This window comes from Phoca vitulina, unplaced genomic scaffold (assembly GCF_004348235.1).
Source record: "Phoca vitulina isolate PV1807 unplaced genomic scaffold, GSC_HSeal_1.0 scaffold16, whole genome shotgun sequence".
NCBI classification, from domain to species: Eukaryota; Metazoa; Chordata; class Mammalia; order Carnivora; family Phocidae; genus Phoca; species Phoca vitulina.
The window spans coordinates 30,579,264-30,597,651 of NW_022589719.1; the positions used below are offsets into that span (position 1 = coordinate 30,579,264).

The 18,388-nt window shown below is 58.1% G+C and overlaps 2 protein-coding genes across 3 annotated transcripts; one reads left to right on the forward strand and one right to left on the reverse strand.

Annotated features, from left to right (window-relative positions):
* Window positions 1-1,653: 1,653 nt before the first annotated feature.
* BAD (BCL2 associated agonist of cell death) lies at window positions 1,654-12,163 on the reverse strand. Its single transcript, XM_032414811.1, has 4 exons — window positions 12,085-12,163; window positions 11,609-11,803; window positions 2,734-2,927; window positions 1,654-2,193 (listed from the first exon to the last, which is right to left on the reverse strand). The coding sequence occupies exons 2-4, from the start codon at window positions 11,793-11,795 to the stop codon at window positions 2,068-2,070; spliced, it is 507 nt and encodes a 168-aa protein (XP_032270702.1). The 5' UTR covers window positions 11,796-11,803; window positions 12,085-12,163; the 3' UTR covers window positions 1,654-2,067.
* A 95-nt stretch (window positions 12,164-12,258) lies between these two features.
* GPR137 (G protein-coupled receptor 137) lies at window positions 12,259-17,438 on the forward strand. 2 transcript variants are annotated; one of them, XM_032414813.1, is made up of 8 exons: window positions 12,259-12,868; window positions 14,005-14,376; window positions 14,459-14,508; window positions 15,430-15,655; window positions 15,775-15,924; window positions 16,054-16,182; window positions 16,297-16,415; window positions 16,732-17,438. In XM_032414813.1, exons 2-8 carry the CDS (start codon window positions 14,020-14,022, stop codon window positions 16,889-16,891), a joined length of 1,191 nt encoding a protein of 396 aa, XP_032270704.1. In that variant the 5' UTR covers window positions 12,259-12,868; window positions 14,005-14,019; the 3' UTR covers window positions 16,892-17,438. The 2 variants fall into 2 exon arrangements, with proteins under 2 accessions (XP_032270704.1, XP_032270703.1); XM_032414812.1 differs by having other exon boundaries at window positions 13,978-14,376; window positions 16,732-17,437.
* Window positions 17,439-18,388: the final 950 nt, after the last annotated feature.

Below are 18,388 nucleotides of genomic sequence, written 5' to 3' on the forward strand. Positions count from 1 at the left end.
CGGGGATGGACCTGGTCCGCTCAGAACCTGTCCACCATCAGGGGCCCCGGGCTCTCAGTGATACAAATGGGGGGGGGGCTGGTAGTGACCCCTGGGAGAAGGGAAGCTGACCGTCACAGACGCTCACAGGGACCAGGAGACCCAGCATCCCCCTCATCCCTGTGAGGGAGACGTTATGCCTGTTTTACATATGAGGAAACTGAGGCCCAGAGCAGAAGTCACATGTGCCAGGCCACAGCTAAGTCAAGATGTCCTGACCCGGAGGCAGGGTGGGCCTGGACCCGCTATGACAGACTGTCTTCCGCCTCGGGACAGCGTGGAGTGGCAGAGACCCCGCAGCGAGGGTGCGGCTAGGTTCTGCTGCAGGGTCAGGCTGGCACTTCTTCAAGGCCTCTCCCAGCTTCCTGGGGCTTCCCGGGCTGACTGCCTCCCTCCTCCAGAGGAAGGCAGCCTCTTATCTGGGCTTATCTCCTGCCAATTGAGTGTTTTTGTTCTTTGTTTTTGCTGCAGCCTCAGGCAAACAGGGTGGGGAGGCGATAGAGCAAGGGCTTCCAGAGCTGGCCCTTCCCAGGGCTGGGGGCCTCTCCCCTTTGCCCTGCTCCCTCAGGGTTAATACCATTGTCCAAACCCTCCCTGCGTCTGTGGTCAGGCCTGGTCCTGTCCCCTAGAGTAGGCCTGGCCTACTGTATTCCGTGGCCAGGCCCCTCAGCCACCAAGGCCTATCTTCCTGATTTGCCTTGTCTCTACCTACAGAAACACTCCATGTCAGTCCCTGGGTCCTCAAAGGCCCGGCTAAACTCCAAACGCCCGGGGATGACATTCCAGCCCCCTCAGAATCCTGGCCTCTGCTGCCCACCCCCCATCCTTCCATGGGTCCACTCCTTTCTCTACAGGGAATGACCACTCCCTCCTCCAGCTCTCTCTTCAAGGCCCAGCGCTAACTCACCTCCTCCCTGAAGCCCTCCCGGACTTCCCCTTGCCGGAGGGAGCCGCCCTCACCCCGGTTCTGAGTCCCTGTTACAGCACTTAGCTGGCGGTAACTCCACTCTAAGAGGCTGGTTCTCCCCCGGCCGCCAGGAAGCTTCTGATGGCAGAGCTGTGGCGTAATTCATCTCTGTATACCGGTCCCAAGTGCTGGCTGGTCTATAGGGGGCGCCAATAAATCTTTCTGGAATTGAGCTCCGAGCTCTGCTCCCAGGTCCTGGGGAAGATTCTCAGTTCCCTAGTGATCAGTCCAGTCACAGCCCTGGGCCCAGCCTTCCGTCGCCCCCTCCCCTGCTCCGCGCGTCCTGCCAGTTCCCTGGACAGAGCTGGCTCCAGGCCGGCCACACAGTAGCTATTTGAAAGGACTGACCCAAATAGGAACAAATAACCCTCCCTGGGGAACGGCGGCACGGTTTGCAGAGTGCGGAATTCCGGCGGCCGGCCGGCCTGCAGCTCCCAATTAGCATATTAGAGATAAGGACCTGGAGGTGCCCGAGGCCCGGCTGCGCTCCGCTTTCCGGAGGCCAAGCAGCCCTGGCTCTGGTCGCCGCCTGGACCCCTTCCTGGTCCCGCTTCCAGGTTAAGTCACTCAGAAAGAACCGTGTAAAGCGAGGGCATCTTTTGAAACTGTCAGTGCTACCTAGCGCTTCCCCAGCCTGCGAAGCCCCAAGCGACGGAGCGAGGAGACTCGGAGGCACAAACGCAGGCTTTATTAGCACATTTCGTTGCGAGCGATGGCCCGCAGCGATACCGCGGAGGAAAGGGCTCTGGTGAAGTTAGGGCTTTTCCGGCTTCCAACTTGGCGCAGACGCTAGGGGTAGCCCAGCGCCGGGGGCGGGGTCACGGGGCCACTTCCGGCGGCTAAGGGCGGCTAAACTTCAAAACTTCCGACGGGGCCAAACCCCTCCGTACTCCTCGTACACACCGGAAGGGAATTCGGCCTTTGGGTCAGATCGCCTCCTCCGAAAAGGAAAGAACTGATCCTCTTTCTTGCATAAAGCCTGCGGAAAAGACTTCCGCCCACACCCAAGATGGCCGCCGGCGGCGCCGGGAAGGGGGGAGAGTTTCGGGCTGTGGGACTGGTCATTGGGAGGGGGCGGAGCCTCCTCTCCCCAAGTTCCGATCCCACCAGGACTGGATGACGCGCGTCCAGCTGGGGCTTTGTCGCATCTGCGTCGCTGTGCCCGCGCTCTTCGGGCGAGGAAGTCCCTTCGGGGTGGGAGGAGGAAAGGGTTAAATGAGTTAGCTTGTCCTGGCAGCCCGAGTCGGAGCCCTCCACCTCCGGAATCCCACAGCTAAGTGAGATGCCGGCGGACCTAAAGACCATAGCTCCCGGCATGCCCTGTACCGAGGGGAGGAAGGTGGAAGGATCGCTTGGGCCCTTAGAAATGGCACTGGTTATAACGATCCCAGACGTACCGTGCCAGGGACGCGGGGAGAGAACGCCTAAGACTCTGTAAGCCCCAGAGACCGAGACCTAGCCGCGAAGCCGGGACGGCAATTCAAGACCTAAGTAATTCTGAAGTTGAGGCCAAAGAACCCGGATATCGGAAAGGGGCCGACCGCGAGCACAAATACCAGCATGCCTCGCGCCCCGAGGATTTGGGGAACTCAGGCGCTTTAGCCTTCTGACGCACGGTCTGGACTACAGATACCGGCAGGCCCTGGGACGCAGGAAGGGTCAGGCCAGAGGGAGAGGAGGGGGTCCCGGAACTACAGATCCCGACACGCTTTGGGGCCGGCGCTCACCTTGAAGGAGCCCTGGAACTCGTCGCTCATCCTCCGGAGCTCGCGGCCATAGCGCAGTGCAGCACAGAGGTTGGGGGGCGCTGAGCTCGAGCGCCCCCGGAAAGGGCTGAGCTCTTCCTCCTCCACCCCTTCATCCTCCTCGGTCCCCGCGGGGTACGAGCTGTGGCGACTCCGGGTCTCCACAGCCCCAGCGCCTGCACAGGGACGGGGGCGACATGAGTCTCCACTCCTCTGCGCCCCCAGCCTTGCCAAAGCCCTCGCCCGCTGATGTCTGTGTGCACAGTTCGGTTCCTTCATATGTAAAGCGAGGGAAGCTCCTGGGGCTTTTGTGAAGGTTCGAATTAACTTCTCATTAATCCCACAAATCTTAATTGAGCCCCAATAATGGGCCAGGCCCTTAATGTACTGAATGACCTCTGCCTCTGTGCCTGCCATAAAACAAGAACGAAAGTAGTATAGTTATCAGCGCAAGACCATGGGGCCTCAGGGCACTCCTTGGAGGAAATCAATCACCTGGATGAGGTTTCCTGCCCTAGGCAGGGCTGAACTCCAGCTTTGCTAGTGATCTGCTGGTGCCCATTTGTTTCACTGTTGTGGCCTAGGGAGACCTTGGGCCCCTGGAGAGCAAGGACCTGTCAGCAGCATGTCTGGACCTCCCAAAGCACCTGCTTTGGAGAAAGAGTCGGAAGGGTCTGTTGACTTTTGAAGGTAATGATTATGGAGCGCTATGTGCCAGCCCTGGGAATTCCCTCATTATGCTCCTAATCTCCTAAGAAGTGAGTCATAACACTGCCTCCATTTTACAGACAAGAAGACAGAGGCTTAGAGGGCAGAGACTTGTCGATGGTCACACAGTATGAAGCTCTCAGGTTGGAAGTCTCTTGAGGTTTCTTGGACTCCAGAGTCCAGTGATCAACCACTGAGCTACACCTCTTCCCTTATCAGACCACCCTTCAACTCTGAGCCAGTGTGCTCACCTCTGTGTGGGGACAGATCTATCCCCTACTAGCAGTGGCGTGGAAAGGTCACATAAAACAGTGTGAAAGTGCTCTGAAAGCTGAAAGTAAACGACAGGTTGTCATTCACGGTCACCTCTCCTGTGTTCTGAGTCTGTCTGACCTGTGTACCTTGTGCCATCCCTCCACTCCTGCCAACCCCACCCCCAAAATCTAGACCAACAAAGACCTAGAACCAGTCCCAGGAGCAAAAACCCAGAGCTACCTAGTAGCGTGAAAGCCAGTATGAAAACAAGAGCAGGGGAAGGTGTTCAGGGGCCCTGACAAGGCCCATCTGTCAGGGAAGGCATTTTGGTGGAAGTAAGATTTAGGCTCTGAAGCCAGGGGATAACAGTGTCTCATCCTCTCCCAAAGGACCTTACGCAAAGCCCTGTGGGTCACTTTCGGGGGCTGCAGGGCCTCCAAGGGGCCCAGCTCCAGAGACGTGGCTAAGAAAGCTCAGGAGGGAAGAGGGTGCTGGATCCAGAAAGGCTTAGGCTAAGAGGGTGGTCAGAGCTCCTGGCTGTTCTGAGCTTCACCAAAGTCCAGGCCTGAGGTTAAGCAGGAACACCATCAAGCCTCTGAGGAGTGAGGTGGAAGTGGGAACAGGCAGCTAAATCAGAAATAAGGATGGAAAAGACAGGAATAGAAAGACCCTTGATAAGGACAGGCCCACCTACAGAGCACTTTCCAGTTCTGTGGAGCGTGGGGGTGTGGGCAGAGGCAGGAGCCACACCTCAACCAGATTCCTGCATTGTGATCTTGGGCCCTTTTTTTTTTTTTTTTAAGATTCTATTTATTTATTAGAGAGAGAGAGGAAGAGAGTGCATGCTCCTGGACAGAGGGGTGGGGCAGAGGGAGAGGGAGAAGCTGACTCCCCGCTGAGCACGGAGCCCAAGGAGATGCAGGGCTCAATCCCAGGACCCTGGGATCACAACCTGAGCCAAAGGCGGACGCCCAACCAACTGAGCCATCCAGATGCCCCACCTTGGGCCCTTTTCTAACTTGTTGGGGCCTCAGTATCTTCCTCTATGAAATGGGGGCAGGGGTACCTAGGTGGCTTGGTTGTTTGGGTGTCTGCCTTCAGCTTGGGTCATGATCCCAGGGTCCTGGGATCTCAGGTCATGATCCTGGGGTCTTGGGATCGAGCCCCTCGTTGGGCTCCCTGCTCTAAGGGGAGCTTGCTTTTCCCTCTCCCCCCGCTCATGCTCTTTCTCTCTCAAATAAATAAAATCTTAAAAAATAAAAAATAAAAGAAATGGGGGCAGTCCCCATCTCCCAGGACCACCCCGACAACAGATGAGATAAGGAGAGCACCAGATTCTGCCCCCTTTACATCCTGAAGCCTCCCAGCTTCCCAGTGAGGTGGCCGGTAAGTTCCCCCTATATTACAGATGAAGAAGGGGAGGCACCTAGAGGTTAGGAACTTGCCAGAGGTCCTGCAGTGGGCACACCCTCCTGGCCACTTAAGGGCTCAAGGAACGTCGGCTATTCTCCGTTACTAGCTTTTAAGAATGCACACAACCACCACACCTGACAGACGCTAGTCCCAAGAGTTGGAAAGTGAGTGACTTGCTCACGCTGCCCCCTCGCCCAAAAATCAGAACAAGCAGAAGAGCACTTGCCGTGTCAGGTTGGAAGCGCTTCACCTGAATTGATTCATTAGGTCCCCACCGCACCCTATGAGGAAGGTTCCTCACTGTCCCTATTTTACAGAGGAGAAAAAACTAAGGCACAGAGAGGGTAAGTCACTTCCCCAATGTCACACAGCTAGTAGGTGGTGGAGCTGGGATCCAAACCCAACCAGTCTGACTCCAGGGCCTGTGTGCTTAATGCTCGTGCTCCAGGTTCCCAACATCAGCCCATGGGCCACCTTGGGGGTGCCGCTTGGGGAAGGCACCTCTGGGCCTTCTGTGAGTGCCAGCCCTACCAGGAGCCTATCCTCAGGGGCAGGCTATTTTCACCAAAGCCATGGATTTAGCAATGCCAAGCCAGCCACCATCAGAATGACGAGCATTTGCATAAACTGAGCTTTTAAAAGTGTCCTTCTCTTTACTGGGAAAAAACCTGAGGAATTTTCTGTGAACTCCCTGGGGGAGTGGACATGCTCGCTCTGAATGCTCCCACCCTCAAATCAGCTCTCGCCCCTACACATCCCTGGGCAGGGCAGGGGTGGCCTCTCCCAACTCTGGGGAAGTTAATGGGAGGGAGAGGGCGTGGCTCCTGCCTGGGTGTGAGCCTGGGTGTGTGCTCAGGCTTGCCCACTCCCACCATCCTCTCAGCCCGCCTGGTGCTGGGGGGGGGGGGGGAGCGGGAGGGGCCTCTGGCTGGAGGTGCCCCAAGGCCCAGCAAAGCTTTAAGTTCTTTACTGTGGGGCTTCTGGGTAAGCGGTAGGGCCGGACACATCCAAGTTCACGCTTCTGAGAGCATCCTTACACACTTAAAACGGTGGTAATCCAGGCACCTTGAGGGAGTGAAGCTTTGCCATCAGGCAGCACTGGGTTTGAATCCTGATCTCCTGCATGCAGGTGCTCACATACTGCTTGCCCCCCTCCAATGTGGCACCCCAAACTGAGCAGGCACGTGAGGCCCATCAGCTTCCGGTACCTGCAGGAAGCCCAGACTCCCTGTCTACCCTAAAGCCATTTGGGGTAAAGAAATCCCTTACTGGCCTGCAAAGAACATATCCCATCTTGCTCAGAGCTGCTAAATCAGAAAACTCTAAAGCAGAGGCCAGCAAATGTTTTTGGTAAAGGGCCAGAGAGTAAATGTTTGGGCACTGCAGGCCACGCAGTCTGTTACAACTACTCAGTTTTGTGGTCACTGCTTGAAAGAACCCATAAACAATATATAATTGTGTTGCTGTATTCCACTAAAATTTTAAAAATGTCAAAACTATTCTTAGCTCATGGGCTGACAAAAAAAATAGGGATTTAGTGGTTTTCCAACCCCTGCTTTAAACCCAACTGTGTCTGTCCTCTGCCTAAAACCTTTGATGGCTCCCCATTGCCAAGGAGGTAAAGTCCAAACTCCTTAGCGTGGCTTTCAAGGCCTTTACATTCTGGTTCTAACTTAAACTTTACTTGTCCATTTTCAGGAGGGCATGGGGGTTATTCATGTCTACTCCACCGAATGAACAGCAGTCTTCAGCTCTGCTCAGAGCCTGGGCCAACTCACAGTAACAATAACAGCAACAACTACAGTAAGAGTAAGAACAGCAGGGGCACCTGGGTGGCTCAGTTGTTAAGCGTCTGCCTTCGGCTCAGGTCATGATCCCAGCATCCTGGGATCGAGCCCCGCATCGGGTTCCCTGCTCAGCAGGAAGCCTGCTTCTCCCTCTCCCACTCCCCCTGCTTGTGTTCCCTCTCTCGCTGTCTCTGTCAAATAAATAAATAAAATCTTTAAAAAAAAAAAAAAAGAGTAAGAACAGCAAACGTTCCTCTGGGCCAGGCACTGTTTCTAAGCACTTTTCCTATATTAACTGATCAGATCCTCCCTACAAGAAGGGAGGACGAGTTCTATTCTCATTTTACAGATAAGAAAACTGAGGCCGACAGAGTTAACTATCCTGCTCAAGTTCAACCTGCTAATAGAGGGTGGAGCTGCGTTTGAACCCTGTGGTCTGGCCCACTGGGTGGTTCCCCTTCCCTCTCCACCATCCACACACACCCCCACAGCTCACCTTGCACCTACCTGTCCCGGGCACTGGGCTACGCCCTGCGGCCGTCACAGCACAAAAGGTGGCCCAGTCTCTGCCCTGGGGACACAGACAGTCCAGTCCCACAGGGCCCAGGGGGCAGGGACTATGAAGAGTGACGGGACTCTGCCCACCTGGAGGGGGCAGGGCTCTGTGGCTCCGGCAGGCCATCAGCACTTGCCGATCTTTTATGGGAAAATCACTTGCTTCTTAGGTATTGAAAACTAAGTCAAGGGGCACCTGGGTGGCTCAGTCGGTTAAGCGTCTGCCTTCAGCTCAGGTCATGATCCCGGGGTCCTGGGATCCAGCCCCGTGTTGGGCTCTCTGCTCAGCGGGGAGTCTGCTTCTCCCTCTCCCTCTGCCTGCCACTCTCTCTCGCTCCGTCAAATAAATAAATAAAATCTTAAAAAAAAAAAGAAAGAAAAGAAAACTGGGGTGCCTGGGTGGCTCAGTCGGTTGGGCGTCTGCCTTTGGCTCAGGTCATGATGCTGGAGTCCTGGGATCAAGTCCCACATCGGGCTCCCTGCTCAGCGGGAAGCCTGCTTCTCCCTCCCCGGCTCCTCCTGCTTGTGTTCCCTCTCTTGCTCTCTCTCTCTGTCAAATAAATAAATAAAATCTTAAAAAAAAAGAAAACTAAGTCAAGGGGGGATGGAGGGATGGGGTCACTGGGTGATGGGCATTAAGGAGGGCACGTGATGGAATGAGCACTTGGTGTTACATGCAACTGATGAATCACTGACCTCCACCTCTAAAACTAATACACTATATGTTAATTAATTAAATTTAAATTTAAAAAAAACTAAGTCAAAGTTTAAGAACTCCTGTCAGTCCTTACATGTGATAGCTATTTTCACCCCTGCGCCCCTCCTCCTGGAAGGGTCTGGAGCTGGGGAAGGCGCCCCCGCCCCCAGGCCGCACACCCCTCCAGCCCTGTCTTTATTCATTCCCAGGACCCAAGTTGCCCTTCTGCTTTCCAGCCTCTCCTTCCCTGCCCTTCCTTCTCCAGCCCTGTCTGGCTCTCAGTCCTGGTCAGAACCTTCAGTAACTCTGTCCCAAGCCTCGCAGCTCCTACCTGGCTGGCTCCCTCCCTTGGAAGCCCACTCGAGTGACGCCAGAACTCCCAGAGCAAGCTTACCCGCCACACCAACCATTCCCTCCCCTCGCAGGTAGCCTCAAGCACCCCTTCCCAGCTGGGCTGAGACAGGCACAGCTCTGGTTAAACTCCAACTCTCCCGGGGCCCCCAGCAGCCAGTGTGGCTGGAAAAAAGCACAGCCATGCCGCCTCTGTTTCGGCTCATGGCCATGGGCGCCTGGGTGGCTCAGTTGGTTAAGCATCTGCCTTCGGCTCTGGTCATGATCCCAGGGTCCTGGGATCAAGCCCCACATCGGGCTCCCTGCCGAGCAGGGAGTCTGCTTCTCCCTCTGCCTCTGCTCTTTCTGCCCACTCATGCTCTCTCTCTCTCTCTCTCTCTCTCTCTCTCACTCTCAAATAAATAAATAAAATCTTTATAAAAAAAATAGTTTATAATTAAAAAAATTCGTGGCCATAAAACCCAGTGGCACCTTTGACATTGCCCAGCCCCACTTGCATGCTCTATGCTTGAGGACGGACGGCCACTTCCAACCTAATCCTCTCTCCTCAACCTTTTCTTGGAGAAACTGGCAGCACCCACAAGAGAAACTTCTACTACTTCCCATGAAGTATCTACCCACGAACACGCACCCATGTCCGCTGCCCCGCGTTTAGCTGAGCCAGGCCTCCCCAGGAGCCAGACCCCTCTCTCCTACTCAAGGACATCTCTTTAGCTAGCCTCCCTTCTCTCCTGCCTCATCTGGCAGTCTCCTGGCTCCTGGATTACTCCCATCAGGCTATTGTCTTTCCCTTTAAAAAAAAACAAAACCAACAACAACAACAAAACAACCCTTCCTTGATCCTCCTTGGGCCTTCTCTGCTCCCCTTCCTGGAGCACAACTGCCAAGAGTGGGCTCTCCTTTCTATCTCCACCTCTCTTCCCGTTATCCGTCCCCACAGAACTGAGCTCAGCTCCCCCCCCCCCCCCACCTCCCCACCAAAACTGCAAGGGCCCCCCGTTGGCAACTCCAGCGCTCCACGCCCAGCCCTCCTCTAGCCAGAAGCATCCCCTTGCTGCGTGGGCCCTGCCTGCTCCCGGTTTCCCTCCCATACTGCTGCTAATTCCTTCCAGGTCCCCACTTCGGGCTCCTTCTCTGCTGCTGCCCTCTGAAGGCCAAAGCCCCAGGCTCAGCCCAGGCCTCTGCCTGTCTACACTGGCTCCCCGGGCCTCAGAGAACACGACCTCAGTGATTGACAACTCCCACCTCCCACGTGTATAAATCCCGCCTGGACCTATCCCTACTGGAAACGTCCACCTGGCTGCCCAAAAGGCCCCTCTACCCTCACCTGGCCCAAACCAGGCTCCTGATTTGGCCGCAGTTCCATCAGAGTTAAGAGCAGCTCCGTCCTTCCAAGTGCCCAGGCCAGATTCCTTGCTGCCACCCCGACTCCTCTCTTCCCCACACACCCCACACCCAGTGTGTTGGCAAATCCTGCCAGTTCTACCTTCAAAATAAACCCAGAGCCCAGCTATGTACCATCTCCTCTGCCACCACCGGGCCCAAGCCATCATATCCTCCCTCACCGGGACTCTCGCAGCAGCCTCCTCCGCACGCCACCCCCCCTCCCCGGGCTGCTTTTGCCCACTGCAGGCTAGTCTCAACACGGAGCCCCTGGTGGTATTCTTGATCCCAAATCAGACCGCCCTGCCTCTGCTCAAAGCCCTCCCGTGTGTTTTCACTCAAAGTGAAAGCCAACGTCCCGACACAGGCCTTCCAGGCCCTGCCCAGATGCCCCTCCCCGCCATTAATCCCTCGCTGCGTCTCTACCTCTCCTCCCCTCAGGGGCCCAGACTGTGTCCTGCCCTCAGGGCCTTTGCATTTGCCCTTCCCTCGGCCAGGATCTGTTTTTCCAGCCAGCATCAGTTTTTCTGCAGATAGGGGCAGGGCTCACCTCTGACCACTTCCAACCTTGGCTCAAATGTTGCTTCTAACCAAGGCTGACCCTGATCACCTCAGTTAGGGTCACTCCCCCAGCCCTCCCCCCACACACTCTGGATTCCAAAGAGAAAGTAAAGAATGTTTCTGGCGCTGCCATTACGCATCATACCATTTGTTTGTTTGTTTGTTGACAGCCTGTCTCTTTCCATTCAACTAGAATGGAGGCACCACAAAGGGCAAGGACTTTTATCTCTTTTGTTCACTGATGCACCCCTGGCGGCTGGGGCCACACGTGGCACAAATTAAGCGCTTGATAGGGAGGATGAAGAGGAACAGCGAGGTGGGGGGTGGAAAGCTGTGAGCAGCAAGCGCAAAGATCCGGACGGTAAAGGAGTTAAAGAAAGCCTGTGGAGTTCAGTCTGACAAAGTGTGTGTGTGCGGGCTGGGAAGCAGGACTTCGTAAGCCTTCTTGTTCCTGAACGTGGGGATGGGGTCATTTCGGCTTCGTGACATTAGGGATAGGAGTTCTGTTTACAGAAGATCGCTGTGGTTGTTCCAGGAGCCCACACCTGGGGCGGGCACTGGGTGGTGGGCACTGGGGAGAAATAGCCGCTGTTCTTCAGTGCCCATCCTTCCATCTCAGCACTGGGTCCCCTCGCTGAGTGTGCACAGACCCCTTGGGGTCACTTGCCCCTGGCAACTGGCAAGGATGACCCCAGTGTGGGTGTGTGCCACAGGGCAGGAAAGCACACACCTGGGGGCTAAGGTCCAGTGCAAAGCCTGGGGTGGGGCACCTTGGAGTCTTCCAGGGCCGCTTCCTACCAAAGGCAATGCCAAAGTGGGACCTTAGGCAAGTCCCTTCCCCCATATGGCTCACGGGCTCTCTCTAGGTGATCTCTGTCCTGGTCCTACGCTAACAGCTACATTCTTTGAGCATTTACTATGCCCTGGCACTATAATTAAGTGCTTCCTATATATTTCTGCTAATCATCCCAACAGCCCTACAATGGTGGTGATTAATTGCTCTGTTTCACAAAAGAGGAAACTGAGGTGCAGAGAGGTTAGGCACTTACTTGAAGCCAGCCAGTGAGTGGGGATGCAGCTGGGATGGGGGGAGTTACTGGGCTGGGGGCAAGGTGGATAGACAGGTGGTTGGGGGGTGGGTACCTACCTCCATGGTGGTTGCTGCTGGCCGGCTGCCCCTGCTGGTGACCAGCTTCCCCTAGGAGGCCTGGGGCCGTCTGCCGGTGCTTACCAGGGCCTGGGGGCCGGTCCCCTGTGGGGCTGGGGCCCAGGCCCCTATCTGCAGGGCTGGAGTCTTCCTGCTCACTGGGCTCAAACTCTGGGATCTGGAACATGCTCTGGGCTGTGGGGGCAACATGGTAGGTAGTTAGGGCACAGCTGGGGCAAATGGTGGCCAGTGAAGGGGGGCAGCAGATGCCTCTAGCTCCCTCTCGCACCTTAGAACCCCAAGTTCACCCTGCCTCCCAGGCCCGGATTTGTCCACTGACTCTAGCTGGGCAGGTCGTTCAGCCTGTCCACCCAGGACCTAAATCTCTTTTGGAGCCCTGGTGCTAGTGAAGCAGTCCCAGGCTCCTACTTAGGCCCCGGCCCACCCTGCCCTCGGTGACGGCACACGAATCTTACCCCAAGCCCGATCTCGAGGCCCCTGACCCGGGCCTGCCGCCTCCCTCTAGGACTGAGGGAGCCCGGCCCTAGTTGCCCGGGCAACGGGAACTGTCACCGACCCGGCCCAATCAGCTCTTGAAATGTCACTAGGGCTGGCCAGGGGGGCGTGGCCGCTCCCGGCCCAGGCTCCGCCCCCGCCGGCGGACCTGCTCCCGGCCCGCCGCCGTCGTCCTGGGTCCCTTCCTCGCCTCCCGCCGCTCAGTTCCCGACTTCCTTGTGCCTGGGACATGTGTGGGAGCAGATGAGGGATTCTCTGGGGTCCTCACTTGGAACCTGGAGACCAGCTTCTGCTGACAAGCCCTTCAGCCCCTCTGGGCCTTAGTCTCCACTCCTGTAAAATGAAGATAATGACACCTCCCTTAGAAGCCAGTGAACTTTGTAAACCGAGTGGTGATTACTGTGGGTGAAAGCACTTTGCAAAGCTTCAGTTGAAGCTCAGCCGTCGATGCAGGTGTTGTTGCTGTTGTCACTGCTTCATCTGGATGCAAGTGTTGCTGCTGTTGTCACGGCTCCGTGTGGACTGGGTAGCCGGGTCGGGAAGTCCCGCTCCCTCTTCCCCACAGTGGAAACCTCGCACCGCCCGCCTCGGGGGCACTACTCTCCGCGCCAGCTCAGGAGCGCTCGAGATAAGCAAGGGAGCCTCCTCCCCGGCAGGATGACTGCCCCGGCGCAGGAGAGGGGGCCCCGTTGAGGGTGGCCGTAGGACTCGCTGAGGCTTCGCGCCGAGCAGGCTGCCGGCCAGGTGAGCGGGAACCGCGGCCCGCCAGGGAGTGGGGCGGGCGTGCCTCGCCGGGACTGCGGCGCCCTGCGGGTTAAGCCCAGGGGGCGGGGCCCGGGGGCCATCTTGGCTGTGGGCGGAAGTTTCCTTCGGAGAGCCGGTGAGGGGAAGTTGTTGCCGCCCCCCGGGCGGGCGCCGCGATCTCAATTTGGGCATAGGGAAGAAAAGCACGGGAACTGGCGGCCTCCCAAACAAACGAGGGCAGGTGGCTCCGGGCACGGCCCACCCGGGCGCCCGCCGGAGCTGTTCCGCCCCAGCGTCTCGGCCTCCCGCTGCCTCTAGTAACCCCTAGCACCCGCCGGCGGCGCACCCCGCGCCAATTCTCGAACGGCTCCGCGCCGGAGACCGTGCGGCGCGGGGCTGCGGAGCTGGTGGGGCCAGATCCTGCGCATTTAGCGTAGCGAACGGCGCCCGCGCAGGCGCAGGCGCAGGAGGGGGCGGAGCAGCGGGAGCCGGGGAGCTGGGGAGCCGGAGCCCCGGGTCCCAGCGACCAGAGCCGGCTCCCCCAGCGGCGTCCTGAGGACCCGGCGTCGGCCTCCTCCCGCACCCCCCGAGGCTGGAGAGTGGATGCAGTGGGGGGTGGGGTGGGGGCAGCGTCCGAATTCCGAGGACAGAAGGCAGAGGCCATCCCCAATTCGGATTATTGGAGGGGAGAGAGACCCCCAGTTTGGGGAGGGGGAGAGCTGGGCGTTGAGCGTCCCCGGCAGCGGCCGCTGCCTTCAGCGGAAGGGTATCTGCCGGCTCTCCCCCTCCAGCCGGGACGACTCGAACGAGCAAGGCCAGGGACCCCTGTCCTTCATCCTCTGCACCCCCTCGCCCTGGCTCTGGGGCTGGCCCAGGGAGGAGACCCTGCCCACTTCCCGCCTCTGCCCTCCACAGGGTCTGTCCTTCCACGCCCCAGAGTGAGGGGCCCAGGCCCCAGGCTGCCTGTGTCCCGCTGCAAGGGCAGGGTCCCTCTGTTGAGGGGGAAGGGCCTGGCCAGCTGCAGCTTCTTCCCTCCTGAGCTCCCCATCTCTGTCGCTGCACCCTGCAACTCCCACCTCTCCATATTTATTTCCCTGGCCCCCTGCCAGCCCTCCATCTCTTTCTCTGGGATTCAGGCCTCCTTTCCTGACATGGAGAGTAACCTGTCTGGCCTGGTGCCTGCTGCTGGGCTGGTCCCTGCGCTGCCTCCTGCCGTGACCCTGGGGCTGACTGCGGCCTACACCACTCTGTATGCCCTGCTCTTCTTCTCGGTATATGCCCAACTCTGGCTGGTGCTCCTATATGGGCACAAGCGTCTCAGCTATCAGACAGTGTTCCTGGCACTCTGTCTGCTCTGGGCTGCCTTGCGCACCACCCTCTTCTCCTTCTACTTCCGAGATACCCCCCGAGCCAACCGTCTGGGACCCCTGCCCTTTTGGCTTCTCTACTGCTGCCCTGTCTGCCTGCAGTTCTTCACACTGACACTTATGAACCTCTACTTTGCCCAGGTAACCATGGTAACGGGTGGGGGTGGGCTATGGGGTGGCAATCCCAGAGGCCCAAAGGAATGATGGGCATCTCTGCTCCCAGGTTGTGTTCAAGGCCAAGGCGAAGCGCCGGCCGGAGATGAGCCGAGGCTTGTAAGTACACGGGACATATGGGCATATCCCCCAGGCCAGGGGCAGGGAGCCGCCTGGTGTCCATTTCTTGCCAACCCTGTGCAGTGCCAAGGCGGGGACAACTTTGCAAATGTTTGTGAAAGGGCCATGAAAAGTTAGGCACGTGGTGCAGACGGCTCAGCAAAGGCGCTGCGCCGGTGAAGGGCGGCGTTGCTGGAAACAGCCATGCTAGTGTGAAGGGAAGGGGTTCCAGCGTCATCCACGATGGAAGAGGAGCTGGAGGGCCCAGCCCTCGGAAGCCCCAGACTGCTCTTCTGGCTGACCTTGGGTGGTGATAAGCTTGTCATTTGTATAACGTCTTACAGTTTATTAAGAGCTTTCACAAACATTTTTACAACTTACCTGTGAGGCTGTTATTATCCCCATCTGAGAGATGAAGAAACTGAGGCCCAGCAAGGTAAAGCCACATGTTCAAGGTCATAGATCTGGCAGAAGGCAGAGCTAGGGCTTACACCCAGGTCTCTTTCTTTCTTTTTCTTTCTTTCTTTCTTTCAAGATTTTATTTATGAGAGAGAGAGAGAGAGCGCGCACAAGTGGGGAGGAGGGGCAGAGAAAGAGGGAGAAGCAGACTCCCTGCTGAGCAGGGAGCCTGGGATCATGACTCCAGCCAAAGGCAGACACTCAACCAACTGAGCCACCCAGGCGCCCCTGACCCCAGGTCTCTGACTCTCAGTCTTGTGTTCTTTCCACTGTATTATAGCTGTCAGTCACCATCTGACCTCTGTGGGCCTCGCCTTCCCCATCTGTGAAACTGGAGAGCCGGGGTTCAGACTGGATTGGTCTGGATTGGTTCTGACTGACATTGGGGTCTCCTGGGGGAGTTTGGGGGGTCAGTGAGTGCCAGCGATGGTTGTCTGGGGCTGACTGTGCTGTGGGCTGCAGGCTGGCTGTCCGAGGGGCCTTCGTGGGGGCCTCGCTGCTCTTTCTGCTGGTGAACGTGCTGTGCGCTGTGCTGTCCCGCCGGCGCCGGGCACAGCCGTGGGCCCTCCTGCTGGTGCGAGTCCTGGTGAGCGACTCCCTCTTTGTTATCTGCGCGCTCTCTCTTGCTGCCTGCCTCTGCCTGGTCGCCCGGCGGGCGCCCTCCACCAGCATCTACCTGGAGGCCAAGGTAGGGCCACAAGCCCTGGTCCCCGGGTGTCCCTTGGGGTCTCTGGGCAGTGATCTTCCGGGTAGAGAGGGAGTTGGAGCTTCCCCTCCCTGAGGGTCCTCTACTGTCATCTGTGCCAGGGGACCAGTGTGTGCCAGGCAGCTGCGATGGGTGGCGCCATGGTCCTGCTCTACGCCAGCCGGGCCTGCTACAACCTGGCGGCCCTGGCCTTGGCCCCCCGGAGCCGGCTGGATGCCTTCGATTATGACTGGTACAACGTCTCTGACCAGGTGGGCATTCAGCACCTCGGCTGCCTCCTTAGTAGCCATGGCTCTTGGCCCCCAGTTGGCCTCGACTCTGTCTGGGTCCCCCCCGCCCCCGGCACAGTTGTGGATTATACAAACCCTGCCTTCCCACAGGCGGACCTGGTGAATGACCTGGGGAACAAAGGCTACCTGGTGTTTGGCCTCATCCTGTTTGTGTGGGAGCTGCTGCCCACCACCCTGCTGGTGGGCTTCTTCCGGGTGCACCGGCCCCCACAGGACCTGGTGAGGGCCAGCGGAGACGGGTGGACACTGGGAATCCCTGGGCCGGGGTCTGGCAGGGCTGTGGGAAGCCAATGGTGGGGCGGGAGAAAGCACGATGGTGGTTTCCTCCCCCAGAGCACCAGCCGCATCCTCAATGGGCAGGTCTTTGGCTCCCGTTCCTACTTCTTTGACCGGGCCGGGCACTGTGAGGACGAGGGCTGCTCCTGGGAGCACGGCCGTAGCGAGAGCACCAGGTAGGAGCCCTGGCCCTGCCTCAGGTCCTCCGGGCTCCCAGCTCGCTCCATTGAACCCTGGGGATCTAGATCCTGGTCCTACCACTTTCCCCCTTGGCCCCGCCCCTGCCCTGCCCCTGTTTCCTCTCTGTACGAGGTGAGGTCCCCTCTGGTTTCCACCCCAAGATGCAGTTTGCCACAGTCTAGAGGGTTCAGGACCTGGGGGCTGGAAAGCTGGGGCACTGGGCCTTGTGCTAAGCCTCTCTCCCTGCCCTGACTCTTGTGGATGTGGCCCTGGTCCCTGCCTTGGGACCGATCCTTGTTTCTCTGCCTGCAGCATGTCGGGCAGCCTAGGCTCTGGCAGCTGGTACGGCGCCATCGGGCGGGAGCCAGGCTGGTGCGGGGGCAGCCAGACACGGACCACTCCTCTGCTCTTCTCCCAGGTGCTGGGACCAGGTGGCCACCACCACAGTCTCTACTCCACTCCACAGACGTGATCCCCTCCCATTCTCCCCCTTGAACACCCAGACCCCAGTCCTCCCATCCTAGGCCCCTGTGCCAAGTACATTTGCCGCTTCTTGCCCAGGATCATGGGAGGCTGTGGCCGCCTCTTCCCCTGGCTGGCTCCTTGCTACTCCTGTCATAGTGAGCTTGTGCTGTCCCCTAGGATGGGGGGCATGGCCCTGGCTGCCAGATGCCTGCAGCACCTTGGCATGACCTGCCGCCTCCACTTTTGCACCGGAGCTGGCTACCTCTCCTGCACCTGCCCCTCAATAAACAGTCTCTGCGCCCCTCATCAGTTCACTGTCTGTCAGTTGTCGGCTTTGTGTTCCCTGCATCATGGCCTATACAGCTGAGAGCTGGCCAGACCCAGGTCCTCCAAAGGCGTGGCTGGGCTGGGCAGGGGTCACCTACCTGACCCAGGCTGATGGGCCGGGAGAGGGAGGGAGCCTGCAGCCTGAGGGGCAAGGAGGCCAGAAAAGTCTGTTTCCACCCCAGTCCCCTCCTCACTTGAAAAATGTCTACTCTCTCCTCAAAACCTGCTTCAAATGTCACCTCCTTTATGAAGCCGTTCATCTCCAGGTCAGGGAGCCATGTCCCCCCTCCGGGGTCCTGTGGCACCGTGATTTTGGGTCTCTTATGCCTGTTCCCCTTGCCAGGTTGGGATTTCTGGAAACCCTGTTCCCCTGTCATCCTTCCCAACCTGGCATTCTGGGCCAGGGGTTAGTCCAGGGCCGTGGAGGAGTTGGCCTGTGACTGAGGAGCCCCCACCTCCCCACCAGGTGTGGATTTGGCCAGATAGTTGGGCTGCCCCCACATAGTCTGCCTGGTGGCCCTGAGGGCCCCTTCTCTGGCTGTCCCTAAAGCTGCAGTCACTGCCTGGCTGCTGCCACGGCCTTGGTAGGGCTGTCATCTGTCCTGTGGGTGGGAGTCATTTATCAGAGGGTCTCTCTCCTGTCCATGTACCCGGACATCACAGCTCCTTGGAGTTCCTGGGGCCTACCACTGATCCTGCCTTGAAACTCTTCACTTGGGATGCTCCTGGGCACCAGGCCTTCAGGGCCTCCCAAGAGAGGGCATCTGAGACTGAGAATCAGCTTGAAGCTGAACAGTCACTCTTTGTTGAAAGGAAAATTGCTAACGTTTGTAGGGCACTTTATTGTGTGTGCCAGCCTCCGTTTTGAGCATTTACAAATACTGACCTCCTTAATGCTCAGAACAGCACTCCGAGGTGATAATTAATCATCCCTTTTCTCTAAGTAGGGACTGGGAGGCTGGAGAGCTTGATAACACATCTGCGCCCCCTACTGGTAGGGGGTGGTCAGCCTTAGAGCCCAGGCTTAAAGCCACCCACTGTGAGGGCTGAAGACCCCAGGCCAGAGGATTTTTGGAGAGATCAGGGTTTAAAGAAGTGGGTGGGCACACAGAGGGGAGCAGCTCCAAGACCTGCCAGAGCCCCGGCTGCTCAAGCTGTGGGGGAGTGCTGGCTCGCG